At 43.2% G+C, this 15595-nt stretch overlaps 3 protein-coding genes across 3 annotated transcripts; all 3 read left to right on the top strand.

Moving 5' to 3' along the window:
* Positions 1–145: 145 nt before the first annotated feature.
* BJ212DRAFT_1477902 (uncharacterized protein) lies at positions 146–1452 on the top strand (the record flags this gene model as incomplete). The annotated part of the gene is made up of 4 exons (XM_041339631.1): positions 146–270; positions 326–1046; positions 1096–1224; positions 1294–1452. The coding sequence occupies 4 exons, from the start codon at positions 146–148 to the stop codon at positions 1450–1452; spliced, it is 1134 nt and encodes a 377-aa protein (XP_041196813.1).
* Positions 1453–5573: 4121 nt separating this feature from the next.
* Positions 5574–6029, top strand: BJ212DRAFT_1297311 (uncharacterized protein; the record flags this gene model as incomplete). Its single annotated transcript, XM_041332566.1, has 3 exons — positions 5574–5790; positions 5829–5862; positions 5915–6029. 3 exons carry the CDS (start codon positions 5574–5576, stop codon positions 6027–6029), a joined length of 366 nt encoding a protein of 121 aa, XP_041196812.1.
* A 7421-nt stretch (positions 6030–13450) lies between these two features.
* On the top strand, positions 13451–15093 carry BJ212DRAFT_1477900 (uncharacterized protein; the record flags this gene model as incomplete). The annotated part of the gene is made up of 8 exons (XM_041339630.1): positions 13451–13488; positions 13534–13654; positions 13712–13819; positions 13892–13926; positions 13979–14114; positions 14165–14314; positions 14365–14501; positions 14547–15093. The coding sequence occupies 8 exons, from the start codon at positions 13451–13453 to the stop codon at positions 15091–15093; spliced, it is 1272 nt and encodes a 423-aa protein (XP_041196811.1).
* Between the last annotated feature and the right edge of the window lie 502 nt (positions 15094–15595).

Below are 15595 nucleotides of genomic sequence, written 5' to 3'. Positions count from 1 at the left end.
TTAATGGTACCCCTAACTAGGACCCCAGGATACTACATCTCACAGTGGAAAATCATTCACAGACAGCTCATCTTCATTATTGTGTCATCCTCCTGGCTTCCAGTCCAACTTTGTGCATGCATATAGCCAGTGAGGTAGTGCATATATGCATGCTAACTCCAGCGAAAATGAGGCATCTATGCTGAAGAAGGAGAATCACGCTCTAGAGCAGAAGATTATCAAGCTTGAGCAGCAAGTCATATCTCTTGAGGGCAAACTTGAGATATCAAGGTGATTGTTTTTCTTTCACATTGTCACATCCAAAACTGATTATACTCTTCTCTAGTTCTAGATACAAGCAACTCCTGGAATGCATTGGCTCTCTTGGCATCAGCACACCCACGGACCCCTTTACTGAAATATTGAAGATGGTGCATGAGGCCAACATACAGATCCCAGTACATTGCAAAGATGACTATGATGGTGTGTACTACTGGTTCAAGAGTGACTGGACAAAGGAATATATGGGTGGTCATGGTGTCCTCAAAGTCAAGTGCCCTGATGGCACTGGCTCCACATCCTATCTTGTCAATGAAGATGGTTTTGTCATGTCAGAGGCCATCCAGCAGAAAATGTGTGAGACTCTCCACACACTCTGGTTTACATTGCTCAGATTTGGGCATGCACCTACCTCATGGACAAAGATCAACATACTGGCCCTTGAATTTGTTCGACTTTTGATGCAGAAGGCATTTGTGCACTTTTACTTGTGCAATTCTGACTGGAAGACCAATCAATTTGCTATCCGACATTACCCACAATGGATACATAGGCCAAAGGAGCTGGGTAATACTGGCACACAGGAGAAGGTCATCAAACAGGAGAGCTCTCACAAAATGTTAGTACACACAGCATCTGCAAAATCAAAGCAACTGCAATCCATCACCATATCACCATCCACAACACATCCAAAGAAGAAGGAGGACCATGAGACATCCTACAATAACAATAGACTACTGGCACCATTGCAGTCTACTCTTGCCAGCACTGTGCTATGTGCTGTCAAGGTGATGTTGAATTATTTGTATTATTTAAATGGCAACTAATTGTTTCTAGATTGTCAACCCACTGACAGGTTTGTTTAAAACAAAGTTGGAGACTCCATCTGGCATTATCCCTACTGGCGTGATGCCACCTGCCACTGCTTTCTCCTCAACAAATGACCTCATTGCACATATGGCAACTGTGAGTATGAACGACATCAATGATGTTGCTGTGCCTCTGACTATTGAGGCCAAACACTTGTTTATCCAGCTTCTATCAAATTCTATTCTGGCTACAAAGGATACCACTACCCATACTACTCCAAATGCTGCAGTTGCCATCACTGCTGACTTCGATGCAGATTCCACAAAGGCTACCAAGAAGAACTTCAAGAAAAACCCAAATGCAACCAAGGAGACAAATGATTGAGCAACTGCAAAGTAAGTTTTTTTTTAAATAAACAATAGGCTATACTACAGTGAATTGCAAAACCATTACAATGTCTAGTACTTTTTCAGTATACACAATATAGCACCTATGCATGTAGGAATCATGCTTAGTGTTGCTGGGGGCATGTGAACTAAAAATGCTTGGCTACAGACTGACACTGGGATCACATGATCTGGCCAAGGGGATGTGAAGATATGCCTATTTCAAGACAGAGATGCCATTGTAACAGTTTTGCAGCTGTTGATATAGATGGTGGGATCTCAGTCAAATCAGAGGATGGTTACTGTTATTTGCTTATACAATTAGAAATATACATAAAAATATTATGTCTGAGTTTGAAATTGCTCCCATGCATCTTTATTCCCAACCATTGCTACTATTTCCTTAGGGGGATGCTCATACTCTGCAAGTCTCCTTTTGACAAGGTCCCAGAGATATTCCAATGGGTTAAGGTCAGGAAATTGTGCAGACCACACCATAGTCCTAAATTCCTGCCCATCTAGTCACTTCTTGACTTTTTTGCAGGTATGCTTAGGGTCATTGTCTTGCTGAAAGATGACATCAGAAGCATGAAGATAATAAAACTCCAGGAAATTCTGAAGTTTATCCTTCAAAATTTGAAGGTAAAGATCTCCATCCATTCTACCATCAATCTTAGCAGCATAGCTAACTTCTTCACAGGTCATACAGCCCCATATCACCACAGAATTTCCATTAAACTTGTCAGTTCCTTATACTAATCTGTCACTATGCCCCTCTCCTGACTTTTTCCAAGCCCATTTGCAACCATCTGACCCTAGGTAATTAATTTTGGTTTCATCAGACCATATGACCAACTTTCAGTCCTCCAAAGTCCAATTTTTGTGAGTATAGGCAAAGTCCAAGTGTGCTTTGCAATATTTGGCAGACAGTAGAGAGTGTTTGGACTTGACTACAGACCTCATCCCAGCTTTTCAGGTAGCAGCAAGTGGTACTTGGGTTTGGGGGCTAATTGACAATATTTGAAAAAGATTTGATCACTTGGATAGCAGTTTTTGCCTGCTGAGTGAAGATGAAACAAATAGGATGTCAAATATTAACTGAGGAAAGCTTGGTTGAATGACCACCAGTGAACTTTTGCAAGTAGGAACACTCTTTTTAATGAAGCTTGGAGATAGTAGTAGTGCTGACACCAGTTGTAGAGGCAATAGAGTGAATAGAATGACCAGCATTAAGCTGAAAGAGAATGGTATTCTTTTGAGTAGTAGAGAGAGATTCCATGGTGGTAATAATTAAGAATAAAGAAGCATGGGAGCAATTTCAAACTCAGACATAATATTTTTATGTATATTTCTATTTGTATAAGCAAATAACAGTAACCATCCTCTGATTTGACTGAGATCCCACCATCTATATCAACAGCTGCAAAACTGTTACAATGGCATCTCTGTCTTGAAATAGGCATATCTTCACATCCCCTTGGCCAAATCACATGATCCAAGTGTCAGTCTGTAGCCAAGGGTTTGTAGTCCACATGCCCCCAGCAACACTAAGCATGATTTCCATGTGCATAGATGCTATATTGTGTACACTGAAAAAGTACCAAACATTGTAATGGTTTTGCAAGTCACTGTATTCTTGTGGTTCTAATAGGAGTATCTGTGCTATCAATTGGGTGGAGTCCAACATAGGTGGCACCAATGCTACATTCGAGAACTATTGGAGGAAACTTGACAAGGAGGAGAAGAAGAAATATCATGATAGGGTGGCACTCATCAAGACAGTGAGTGCATTGTGTATGAACTGCATTCCACTCTGACATCTGTCTACAGGCAAAAGCCTGTGCTGTCACCTCACCCGTTGTCCGTACCTTATGTCAGAGGCACTCCCTCTGTCTTAGCTTACCTTGAACATTTGGCTTAGCTCTTGTCGAGTTGTCTGTCATTAGAACTATATTAGTTCATAACAGAAGAGTGGTAGAAGTGATTAGAGCAACAGGAGAGAACACCAAGTACTAGAATTATAGAGATTCTGTTGGTCAAAACTGAAAGTCAAAAAGTGTCTCAATGAGTCACCAAATTAAATTAATCATATTGTCATTTGATGACATAATTTCCCCACACTATAGGAATCAAACATAAAGCTTAGAAGCAGAGATTTCCTACACCTTCCTATGGCTTGGTTATATTCTCACACCCTGGCTCATAATAAAGCAATTACATGAACAGTCACAAATATTAAGACACTTTTTTGAGCCACTGTATATGTTTATGCTAATTTAATGAGTTTGAACCATCAGTTGCAGCCTTTGTGATTCATCAAAATGCATTCCTATGCAATAAGCCTGATTCCAGGCACTGCCTAGACCTGCACCTCATGTAAACTAACCCACCACCTGTGGACCTCAGACTGACTTCAGTGTGGGCCATCCCTGTACATGTGTGATGTTGGAAGCATACAGTACCTTGCATTTGGAGCCCCTAAGTATGGCTCCTGAGCTTCTTTTGAAGGCATCAGGCCCTTCCACTGACACAATGATCCAGCTATGGATCTGAGACACCCATGATGTTTTATTCATGGCAGGTTCATTGCCTTTCACCATCAATGTGCAAATATAAGTACCATGTCTTCGTCCTTAACAAATTTCCCTATAGGCTTTTATGCTGCCACCATTATGAGATCTGTGGGGCATATTCCTATTATGTTTGAGGCAGTCGGGTTCATTCCTGGTGCAGGTTGTAGTTGTCCAGACTTGGTACCTCTAAATTGATGGTTAGGCCCATCAGCTCTTAATCAGATTCAATTGTGGATCCAGGCCTGATCATAGGACAAAATTTTGACTGGTAGGGCCTGTGATTTCAATGATGTGTATGTGATATTGCCTTACAAAGATTGTGTAGACTGACTTTACTGCTAGTGGAATGTGAGACTGGCCTTGGACTGACCTGTCACATGTGGACCTTGGTCTGACACAATACATAGACTCTGACTGAGTTGCCACTTGCAAACATCAGATTGACTCATCAGCCTGATTTGCTGTATGAAAAATTCAGTTTGGTCCAGGGTCCAACCTTCTACCATTTGCAACAGCTCTCATTATTGTGGGTTAGATGAAAGTTGACAGTTCCTATGATATGTTTGCTCACCCTCACCCTATGTATACATACATATGTAATATATACAAGGTCCAACACTCCATTTTATATTAGTAGACCCTGATTCTATTGAATAATAGATGGTGAGCATCAATTGTAGCCACTGTGTTCTGTTGTCACTTCTGTTGCTGCTTCTGATGCTGCTGTCACTTATCAAATGCAACTTGACTAATCTGGGAACCCTAGCCACACCATTCAGGGAGTGATAAGATGCATTTCTGTAGGCTTTGTTGTGCCACCCTGAACTTCCCCCAAAGCACCATGCAAGGATCCACCATCAAGCTAACAGACCTTAGCCATTACTGGAATAAGGCAAGTACAATGCACAAAGATTGGCACCCAGAGCTCTATCACTGTGGAACCTGTAATAAATCCATGGACTGTTTTCCAGTGTTACGCTCACATCACCACATTATCTACATTCCTACTTCCTCAAAACCACTTTGCCAATTGTTATAAAACACAATGTATGCACTGTGGTACATGTCATTCTGTAAATACTTTAATGCACAGACCAGATAAAACTTATTTCAAGGGTCTGTGTATTTGTACTATCTGTGTGAGGCCTTTGTTGACAAGGTCTAGGAAAAATTCTATCCCTCCACTGATCATCTCCAAGAACAGCAGATACCCACATCCAACAAAATGATGTGCCAATGGTTCTCTAGCATCCTATTCTCATGGGCACAAGCAATGTATCACACCCACAGAATATCTCCTCTGGGTTCAACTTGTTGGCTACCAGGGCCTCAAATTGACCAACCAGCTTTGACCATATTTGGTGAGCATCCAATTTGTTCAATCTCCCTTTGTTATGAATGGTATCACAGATTTGGTAACTTGGTCGACATCATCTGAAACTGATCCTGTCATCTGATCACTTTATGGATCCTCACCCAACAAAACTGGGGAGCATATTAATTGGTCAAAGATGGACCTGAAGTCCAAACAGAGTAACATAGTCCAATGGTGGAGATAGATGAGACAAGCTGGCATAAGTGCCTGAGGATTGTTCTGGAACTGCTGGAATCCAATATCAAGAAGGCTAAGGCTGCTGCCAAAGCTGGTGCACAAGTTGTGGCTGAGACCAATCCACTGATGCCCATGGATGTGGATACCCAGCCCTCTGTTCCTGCAACTTCCAAGCGTCCAGCTGCAGATTTGTCACCCTGGTATCCAGGCAGTAAACTAACCAAGTGATCAGTCTTCTGTGCCTGCTAGATTGCAAAAACACGAACAACCCAAAATCCCCCAGGTGTGTTCATTACTTTTGTCCTGCCACTTGCTTATCCTGATGCTGGGTGCAGTCAGGTCCCAAAAATGCTGGCTCTTGCCATCCCTCTGGTCAGTCTTCCAGCTGCAACAGACCCAAAGGAAAGGAAAAAGACCAGGCTGTCAGTCTGCAGTGACACCAGGATCTGACATCACTATGACATCATAGATGACATCATAGTATCCAACAGAATATTCCAGAAATTCCTGTGGAGCTATATAATATTATCATGACATCATATCCTGCATGTACATCTTGTGGAGTCTCTGGGAGGTCAAAGAATCAAGTAGATAAAGAAATGAAAGAAAAACATGAAGAAAATAAAGTAGAATAAATCATAAGACAGAACAAATCAAAATATAGGTTTTTTAGATAGGGCTTTTGGTAGGCTTTTATCTTTTCTCCTTGGTTATTTTTAGTCAAAGTAAATAAGCCAAAAGATAGGCAATAACCTAAGCTTTTGTATGACCGTCAACTTGGACTAGGTCAATATATGATTTATTCATTATGTTTGACTTTTTCTTCAACACACCATATTTTTGCATAATTGGAGCATGCAAAGTGAAATATTGCACTTGACTCTATACTCAAAGCACTGTGTAGTCTGAGGACTAAGCTAACAGACTATGGAAACATGAGATGATATGTCATATATATGTTTTACATGATTCCCAAATCATGCAGGACACCAGTGTCTTTGTGGAGTAATAGGTGGATCATCAGGCCCCATGAGGAGTCTGACAGTGATGGGACTGGCACCAAGGTGGTGGGTTTGGTGGGCCTTGGCTGTTGGGCTGCCATATCATAAATTGACTGGCAGGGGGGGCATGATCAAACTTCCATCTCTCTCTGATACACAAATCTGTGACTAGATACTCTGGTGTTGGTGAGATGTGGGGTCTAAATCTATGAAAGATGTGAAGATATGATTGAGTCTGACTCTCATCTATCAGATGTTCCTCAAAGTAAAATAACTGGAAGCAGTGCTGGCCTGCTTTCCTGGAGATAGATCTGGGTATCTAACCCTGGAAGTTCAAAACATGATGGGTCAAGGGAGGTGGTTTTGGGGCTGTCACAGCCAAGCCTCTCTTACTGGGTAACAGCAGCTGCAGAAAGAAATCAACATTTGGAGATGGATTTCAGTATGTTTCATGGTCATCACCCAGTGATAACAAGTGGGAGGGGAACAGGTGGCAGAATGTGCTGTCAGCAGCAGCAGATAAGGTCCAAGGGTAATAGACCAGGATGTTATGCTACAGGTACAGCCCAATGTTCATTTCTCTTTGGTCCCATTGTGGATAACACAACTTGGCTAGATAGTTGTTAGAATACCTAGCTGCTACACTTGCAAGCAAGAATGTTCGACCCAAGGGATCTGCTATCTAGTCAAATTCAACAATTAGTACTACACAAAGGGGTCAAAAGTCCAAGGGTCAGGGATTGAGTCCAAAGGTATGGGACAAAGTCCAATGTGTGGGAAATTGGGTCTGCAGGTGTGGAGATGTGGAGATGGTGGGAGAGTGAGGGAAAGGAAGGGAATGTGTTAGGACTAGCTTGGAGATGCTAGGGAATGTCAGTTGAATGAGTAATAATAGTTTCGGGTCAAGAAGAGCAGGTCAACAGGTATATTGCAGGGGGTAACTCTAAGGACAGGTATGGGATGACCAGTATTGGGGATTTCTCTCTCTTACTAAGTGGTGATTGTAATTCTGGTCGCCCAACCCTATATAACTAACTATGTGAAAATCCAGAGTCCATAGGTGAAAGCAGTAGCAAAAATGCAGGTCCAATAATATGTAGGTAAAAGGCCATGAGGTACTGCAGCCAGTGGGAATCTATATAATAACAATGTCTACTCAATCAGTAATGGGAAATAACTGACTACACACCAGTGGGGATAGGTGTGACTGGACTAGACATGGTAGGACAAGTGTGCAGGATCTCTGAGTGGGTTCGATACATTAGAGATGCAGAGATGGTGGAAAAGTGTCAGAGATAGGTAGGAGATGTGCAGACTGGGTGGGGATTGCAGAATGTGGTCCTAGCAGGCCAGCCTGAACATGATTGTCACACCATGTCAGGTCCACAATGACATCCATGCCTCCTAGCTGATCTAGCCCCCAAGCCAACATGTACTCAGCATCCTGGGATGTCAGATGTTTCTTCAGGTATTTATCCACATTATCTAGACAGTGAGCTTTCAGCTACCAGATGTGACCACTGCTGGAAAGCATGAATCTGAAGACATGGTCTTGATGACAAGGAAGGCCAAGATTCAGATCATGAATGAGGTACACATTGTCAGGTCTTGGGCCCTTGGGTCAGAGATGCTTATATATGACTCCCAGAATTTTGACCATACCTGAAAGTTCTTGTTTGGCTCTGACTTCATCAAGAAATGTGTAGCCATGGGTGAGTTGGTACTACCACAATCCATCCTGGTTGTGCAGTACCCATGGATGCCAGTGTTTCTTCCTGGCATACCTAGTCAGGATACTGTAGGCTGTCAAAGGGCATAACTGATTTTTCAGCCTCAGGACCAGTCCATCAGGACTTGTTCCTATGGGAGCTGGCCACTTATGTTATTGGCACAATGTTGCTTATGCTGGGTCTAAGCATTCTTTGGAAAGCACTTTGTGTTTATAGATCTTATTGTTGATGATGATGAGGGAGTTCCGTTGTACAGCAGTAAATGTGTGCTCCTTGGAATCATCGTAATTGAAAAATCAAGCAAGAATATGGTCCTTGAGTTGGGGTAAAAAATCCTATCCAAAATTAGATAGACTCAAATACTAGAGACTGATAGATACCTTCACTGTGAGGTCCTTGCAGTTCTTGTACAGCTAAGATGTGATGTCCCAGTATTGGCAGCATGAGTTGGAAATCTGATACTGGGTCTCAGGAGAACACTGTAGCAATGGCTCTGTTTCAGAAAAACCAACTGACGGAGAAGAATCTTCTGCTTGTTGTGTAGCAGCCTTCTGTTGAAGCTTGTGAAGGAGTCGTTCATGGTGCTGTTGTTTTGCGATACCCTGTGCAATTTTGATCTTGTGAGTGCAGGCATAAAAGCATTTCACATGGCGATGCTCCAGCTTGCCCTGCAATCAAAGCTAGAATCTTAAGTCAAGAGGAGATAATTGCATTAGCACACCACTTGGGTTGAAAAATTGTCAGTTGTCCTGAACAACCAAATTAACTTCACATAGTCACCAAGCACATGCAACTTGTAGGTAGACATGTTGAAAACTCATTGTCGAGTTCCCTTGGTGGTGTTCCTCTTCTTTGTCAGTACAGCTTTCAACTTCCCCTTGGCAGAATATGCAGGTTTATGGCACCCCCAAGCAGCGGCCTCTTTGGGTAGCTCTTGTGCCACAAATGAATCACATGTAAACTGCTTGAAGCGGTGGAGAGCTCATCCCAGCCTGGTAGTCGAGTTGTTGAGGAAAGTGAAGTATTGTTTTGGTGTGCATTTGAAGCTTTCCAAGTGCATGCCAGGTCGCAAGTTCAAAGAGTTAAGTCAAGAATGACTTCGTCGTGATCAGGTACTAAGCCCTCCATTACTGGAATACAACACTAGTTGAATCATTAGACAACTAACATGGTACTAAAGGCTGGATGGACCTGCAACAAGTCTTCATAATCTCTTGCAGCAAGTTTTGCAAGATTTGACACATTCCGACTGAACTTTTGAATAGTGTCCCTCCCAAATGTTGGCATGCAGTGAAATCTTCTAAGTATTAGTCTTTGGATGCATGAGAGCACAGAACTCACCTAGTATCAAACTGTGTCATAGTATCTCCACCAAATGCATGCAGAATCTGTAGTAGATAGGTGAGAGTTCCCTTCCAAACACTGAGTTCGAATTCATGCATGAAGTTGGGCACAAACATTGAATGGAAGTCGAATCCAAACTGAGATAGTCATTCAGAAAATGCATTCTTTGATTCTATCAGCCAAAGTTCTCTTGACAACGTTTGAAACTTACACATGTTGGTACCAGTGATGTTGGCCCTAGCACCTTATCAATCACAGTGCTTCCAATGGCGTGTCCTTTGGTAAATATCCAATCATGGACTCTCTTGATGGTACTCCTGCGTGCATGATTATCCAATTGTACATCCCTTTTATGCCACAGCCTATCCAGCTTCATCCTGAGGTCAGTAATCTTGTCTTGAGGAATGAGGCAGCATGGACAGGGAAATTTTCCCAGAAATTTAATGCATGCAAGAAGTATTCTGATGGTGTTTGATCAAATCTCATCAGATACTGGTGCAAGGAGAGTACTTACTTTTCAGGATAGTCAGCAGCATATGTAAAAAAATTGAGGAAACACTCTATGGCTCACATTATCAGCAAACCACACCACAATACCATGTTTATATGTGTGCATGAATTTGTCATTGAGGAGAAACAACTAAATGGCTTGCATAAGCTCTCGCTTGAGATGTGTGAGCACTGCACTTGTCACTGCTTGCCCATACAATTTGTGATAATATTCATGGATGATATCCGGTAACTCAAAGGTAAATCAGAAAACTTTGTTCTGAAAGTCAATCACAAAACAGATGCAAACCTTTGGGATATACACCAGATGATGAGCAGCAAATGTAGAGGGACAATTCCTAAGGTACTTTGACTGATTTCCAATGAACATGTAGATGGGCCACAGCGCAGTGTGACCAAATGAAGCAAGGTGCATTGAATCTGACCAAAGCATGATGGAAGCAATGACAGTCTCCAGCTGGCAACCAGGCTCATGGGACTGTGCCTGTATTTTCTGGTGCTTGTTGAGCATGGCATTGGCTGTGTAAACCTCTGTGATGATACGTTCTGGAAATTCGCCCTTGTCAGGCTGCCAGAAAAATTTGTATGGGACATTGTGAAATGATTTCAATGCAACTTCCTCGTAGGCTGACTTGCTAACCTCCAGAGGCTTCCAATAATAGAGTCCATCCATGGCACATTTAGGTGCATCAGCTTCTGACATATACTTGTGCTTCTCTGCAGGTAGCTTAATGTTTACAGGTGCCTCATGTCACTTGTCCGAGGTGATAAACAGCTTTGAATTTGAGTCCTCGTCAGCCTGGTCCATTCTTTTGGCCTCCTGAAATGCTGAAAAACCTCTGAGGTCTTCGTGCTCAAAGTCATCTGCAAGTATGACCCCCTGTACAAGGTAATCGATGTTGGCAAGTGAGTTACCACTGGATGACTCATAAAACCAGTTCATGAGATGAAATGTAGTAGCATTGAGAAACAGTGCAAAAAAGGTTCAATTGACTGCTTTAATAGCAGTGCCAAAGCCTGTAAGCCAGGGCCGCTCATGCTTGTTTGAACCATCAGCCTGTTGGAATGTGTGAGAGTCACAAACATTATCCAATGATGAGGTGTTCTTGGGGTCATAGGAAGGGAAAGTTCCTTGGTATGAATGGAAAGTGCCAAACATGTCCTGGTTGGTGTGTACCCACACATCTCCTTCTGATTCAGCAGTACCCAAGTTGGAATGAACAGGAGATTGCAGAACAGCATGGTCTACATCATCCGCTGGTGGTGGAATAGGAATGGGGATGGGAAGGGCAGGAAGTTCATCTCAGTAGTGTGCAGGTAGCTGCCATCTGCAATTTGGGAGACCTGATGCTCGTTGTGGTGGTGGAGGCGAGGGCGAATGGTGCACCGGCAATTCCTAGACAGCAGCATTAATCTCCTGTACTGCTCCAACAAAAGAAATATTTACTTACATATGGTTCAAGATTCTCAAACTCTGGCTGGCTTGCCTCGCCATGCAAGGGGACTTCTGACTGAGCATGCAGTACAGGAGGTTGTGGAGGTTGGCACTCATGGTGGGCATTCATGACTTTGTTTGAGATGTCTCTAAGGCCTTTGCACCATTGGTTCTGGTGCATCAACAGACCACATGCCAATGTGGCAGTATAAGTGCAGGCAGGGCATGAAAATGACATGGTAAGAATAATGGTGAGGAGTGAGAGGATGGTGTACTTTGCCAGCATTGCCTGCATGTGCCTGCCCAAGTCACTGCAGGCATGCACTGGGATGGAGAGTCAGCAGAGACCTGACTTGTTTTATCTGAAGTCAGACCTGCCACCCGATCAAAATCTGCAGGTCATTGTGCATAAGGGCAGGTGGTTGAGATCCATGGCCCCAGTTGATAATCTAACCTTAGATTGTGGAGCTGGACTTCATTTCTGATAGGGTTACAATCCAAGCATTCAGATGCTTCTCTCACAAGGATGCCACTTGATCCACAATGAGCACAATGAGTGGAGAGACTTTTTCCACCACCAGTGAGCATTAAGGTGAAGGATGAAGACATCCTTGCCATTGAGTGTGGTGTTGATCACTTTGAGTTAGTTTTGCCTGAAGGAGGATGACCAGAAGATGTTCTTCAAGACTGAAACTGCCTCAACATAGTAAGGAGTTGATGTATTATCAAGACGTCTGGTAGGTGCAGAGGGAGTGCATGATGGTGTGTCCACAGAATTGAGTATGACAAGTTGGAGTAGCAAAGGATATATGTGTCAGAAGCTAAATAGGAGAACATAAACTGCATAGGGAGGGAAGGGAGGGAAGGAACCAAGAAAAAAGAAGAAACAGACATTATGTAGATAATGTTACTGGGCCAGCGAGCCTCTGCAGCTGTGACTTTGCCCTTCATGAAGGTGATGAGAAGGGATACAGCCATTTGCAATAAGGCATGTGCAGAAAATGCTCATGACTTGACTGGGGGCATTCTTGCCTTCCTGGACAAAGTGAGCTTTGAACCAGACTCCATGAGACGAGAGTGGAGTGACCATGCTTGAGAATGGTGTGGTGGGATTGAAAGCAGACACAATCCCTGACTCGAGCTGAGGCATGCAGTTGTACATAGTGTTCGGGCAAGATGGAGAGTTGGGAAGAAACAGGCTAAAGATGATGGCTCAGAAGCACCAATGTAGCAGCATCTTGCAGAGCAGAAGGGAGAACCATGTCATAGAGTTGCTGAGGAGGAAGTGCTGTGGTGCGATGGCACTAGGAGCAGAAGGTTGGGGGAAGTAGCTGCGCTGAGTGGAATAATCGCCCTGCAAGTTGCCATTACCTTGTGTGGAGCAGTAGTCAAATTGCTGTCATGTGCAACCAAATGATGTGTTGGCCAGCGATGGGTACATGGGCTGCTCAGATGTAAAAAAATGTACTACTAGGTAATTAAATGTTGGCCTCTGATGATTGTGAAACTCCACAGCCATCAATGTTTTTAAATTCTGACATATGTGGTAACAATCCCCATATTTTCCCCTGTTTACCTCACCCTACCATGTCTTCCTCAGACTCCAAGGCATTGTTGTCCACTTCCAGCTCCAAAAAATGCACTTCAACAGATGAGATTCTTGATAATCTGACTGCTACTGGCTGACAGAAGAAGATCAAGTAAGTTTCATATTCATTAATGATCACGGGCTCACCCCTATTACATGACTTAAGGTTGAGTGATGCATTATCAGAATACTGCACAGCTGGGCGCAAGGCAGTCACTACCTTAAATCCATTCACAAATGTGTTGCTTGCATTTCATTACAGGATGACCCTCGATAAGGGTGGTTTGTCCAGTTCAAATATGTAAGTCACTTTCCACTTTGGAACTTAATCTGATTTGTTTGCCAGATCTGTGGAGCAGCAGATGCGATTTCTCGCATGTTACAACACTATTCTAGATTTTGTTCCAGGCTTCTGTGCGAATCTTGACAACTTGTCATATGATGAGCTCAAACCTTACATTACAGTGGTGAGTTGATGGATATATGCGCATATATGCACCTAACTGATGACTACAAACATATAGATCAATAGTTCAATGAGCTCCCAACACTCTGACAATTTTTCATCCCTGAAGTACTCAATGCTTGAGTACATTCTTGCCAACCACAGCACTGATACCCTCCAACCTCCGGTCCCAAAGTCTTCCTGCAAGTCAAACCGCAGCATCAATCATCCCTGACTAGCATGGGAACTTTGCCCCAAGAAATGGCTTGATGAATTTGACAAAGATACCAACCTGTGAGTATTTCTTAGCTCATAATGTGTCATCTAATTCAGTCTCTATTCATAGAGGGATACAACGTCTGCAAGATGGAGGATGGCCTCTGCTTGCTATGAACTGGCCATCCTTTCTGTATCCTGCTGATGCTGCTTGCAACGCAGAAGATCTGATCACTGGCCTATTCCGTGGACATGCAGGTATCAGGGTACATACTTTTTTGATTTTAGTCACTTAAGTTCACCAATTTTTTTGCAGGCATTTCAGCATCTATACTTAGGGCCTGCTGCTGCAGGATCACAAGATAATGATGATGAAGACAGCAAGCATGGCGGAGGAAAGTCAAAGTGCACCATGTACGGGCTAACAAAAGTGACACTGCAGTCATGGGCCTGGGCTGTGTGTGTGGTGAGTATTCGTTGTTTTATTTGACTGGTGTACTGATTTTATAACACTAGGCATGGTTCTCCCTATGCAACTGCAACTCCTACAGGCTTACCATTGGCTCATTCAACCTTGAAGAGTTCACCATTGTCAAGACACTCGATGATACCAAGGATCCATGGGCAGTGGAAACACTCAAATGGATCAACGAGTATGTATTCAGTTCATTGTCAGTGTCTACTAACAAGTATTACAGACAGGTATTTGGCCAACATGCAGCCAAGGCAATGATGGCCACTTCAAATGATGCTGACTCTGATCTTGCAAAAATGAGGGTGAAACACGCTGCCCACAAACAAGGGGCCCCCTTGACTGCAGCAACTAGCAATTTTGTTGCCAGTGCTCTGCCTCATCTTCCTCCTCCAAAGCCCACTGCAATTCCTCCCCCAAGTCACTGTCCCATCACTCCACCTAGTAGACTATCGTCTCTCGCTTCATCTTCGCCATTGTCACTCCCACCATCCTTGAAGCAAGGCACTTCCATTGCAAAACCTGCCAACTCTGAACCTGCTGCTGCTCCTTCTGAACTTGTCACCACTCATGATTCTCCTGCTGCTCCAACCAATCTTGAACCACCTCTGACTGCACGACCAAAGGTAGTCCCAAGACCCAAGCCTACAAAGCCAAAGTCAAGTGTCCGTCCCACACGTCTCATTGCTAGCTGTGCCAAAGTCAAAGAACCAGCTCCTGTTGTACCTCAGAAGAAAAAGTCTGCACCTCACCATGGTAGAAAGGCGGATTAGGTATGGTTGTTTCTCACTCGTTCACCTGGTCTGATTCTAGCTAGTATTTCATGCTCAGATTTACACATCATGGACTCCTTGCATTGCTCATTCCCAATTTTCTCACATTTGTGCTGTCATGCTGTCATTTCTTTGGTGTTCTTGCCATGCTCTCAATCATGCTTAGATGGGTATAATTTTAATTGGACTCAGACTCATATCACTTTGCACCGGCTGTGTATTTTATTTTGTATTATTAATGTGAAATCTACTGTATTCCATCTATTGCCTTACAGTGTGATTGTTAAGGTCATACTCAAGGGATAACTGGATCCAAAGGGCTTTGGCCTCAGCTTGTGTGCTGTGCCCCTTATCCGAGTATTGCCCCTTATTTCAGGAAGGCAAGACTAACACGTCCAGAAGGTCAGACAAGTAGCGTAGTAGATCCGGATGACTTCCGGATGAGGGATAAGTATCATAGGGCTAATCTGGACGAATCCAGACTAGAAACTAATGGTAATGG

Source organism: Suillus subaureus (assembly GCF_016647635.1).
Source record: "Suillus subaureus strain MN1 chromosome Unknown BJ212scaffold_6, whole genome shotgun sequence".
NCBI lineage: Eukaryota > Fungi > Basidiomycota > Agaricomycetes > Boletales > Suillaceae > Suillus > Suillus subaureus.
Note: the sequence above shows the minus strand (reverse complement) of the source record. Positions and strands in the feature narration are given on the sequence as shown.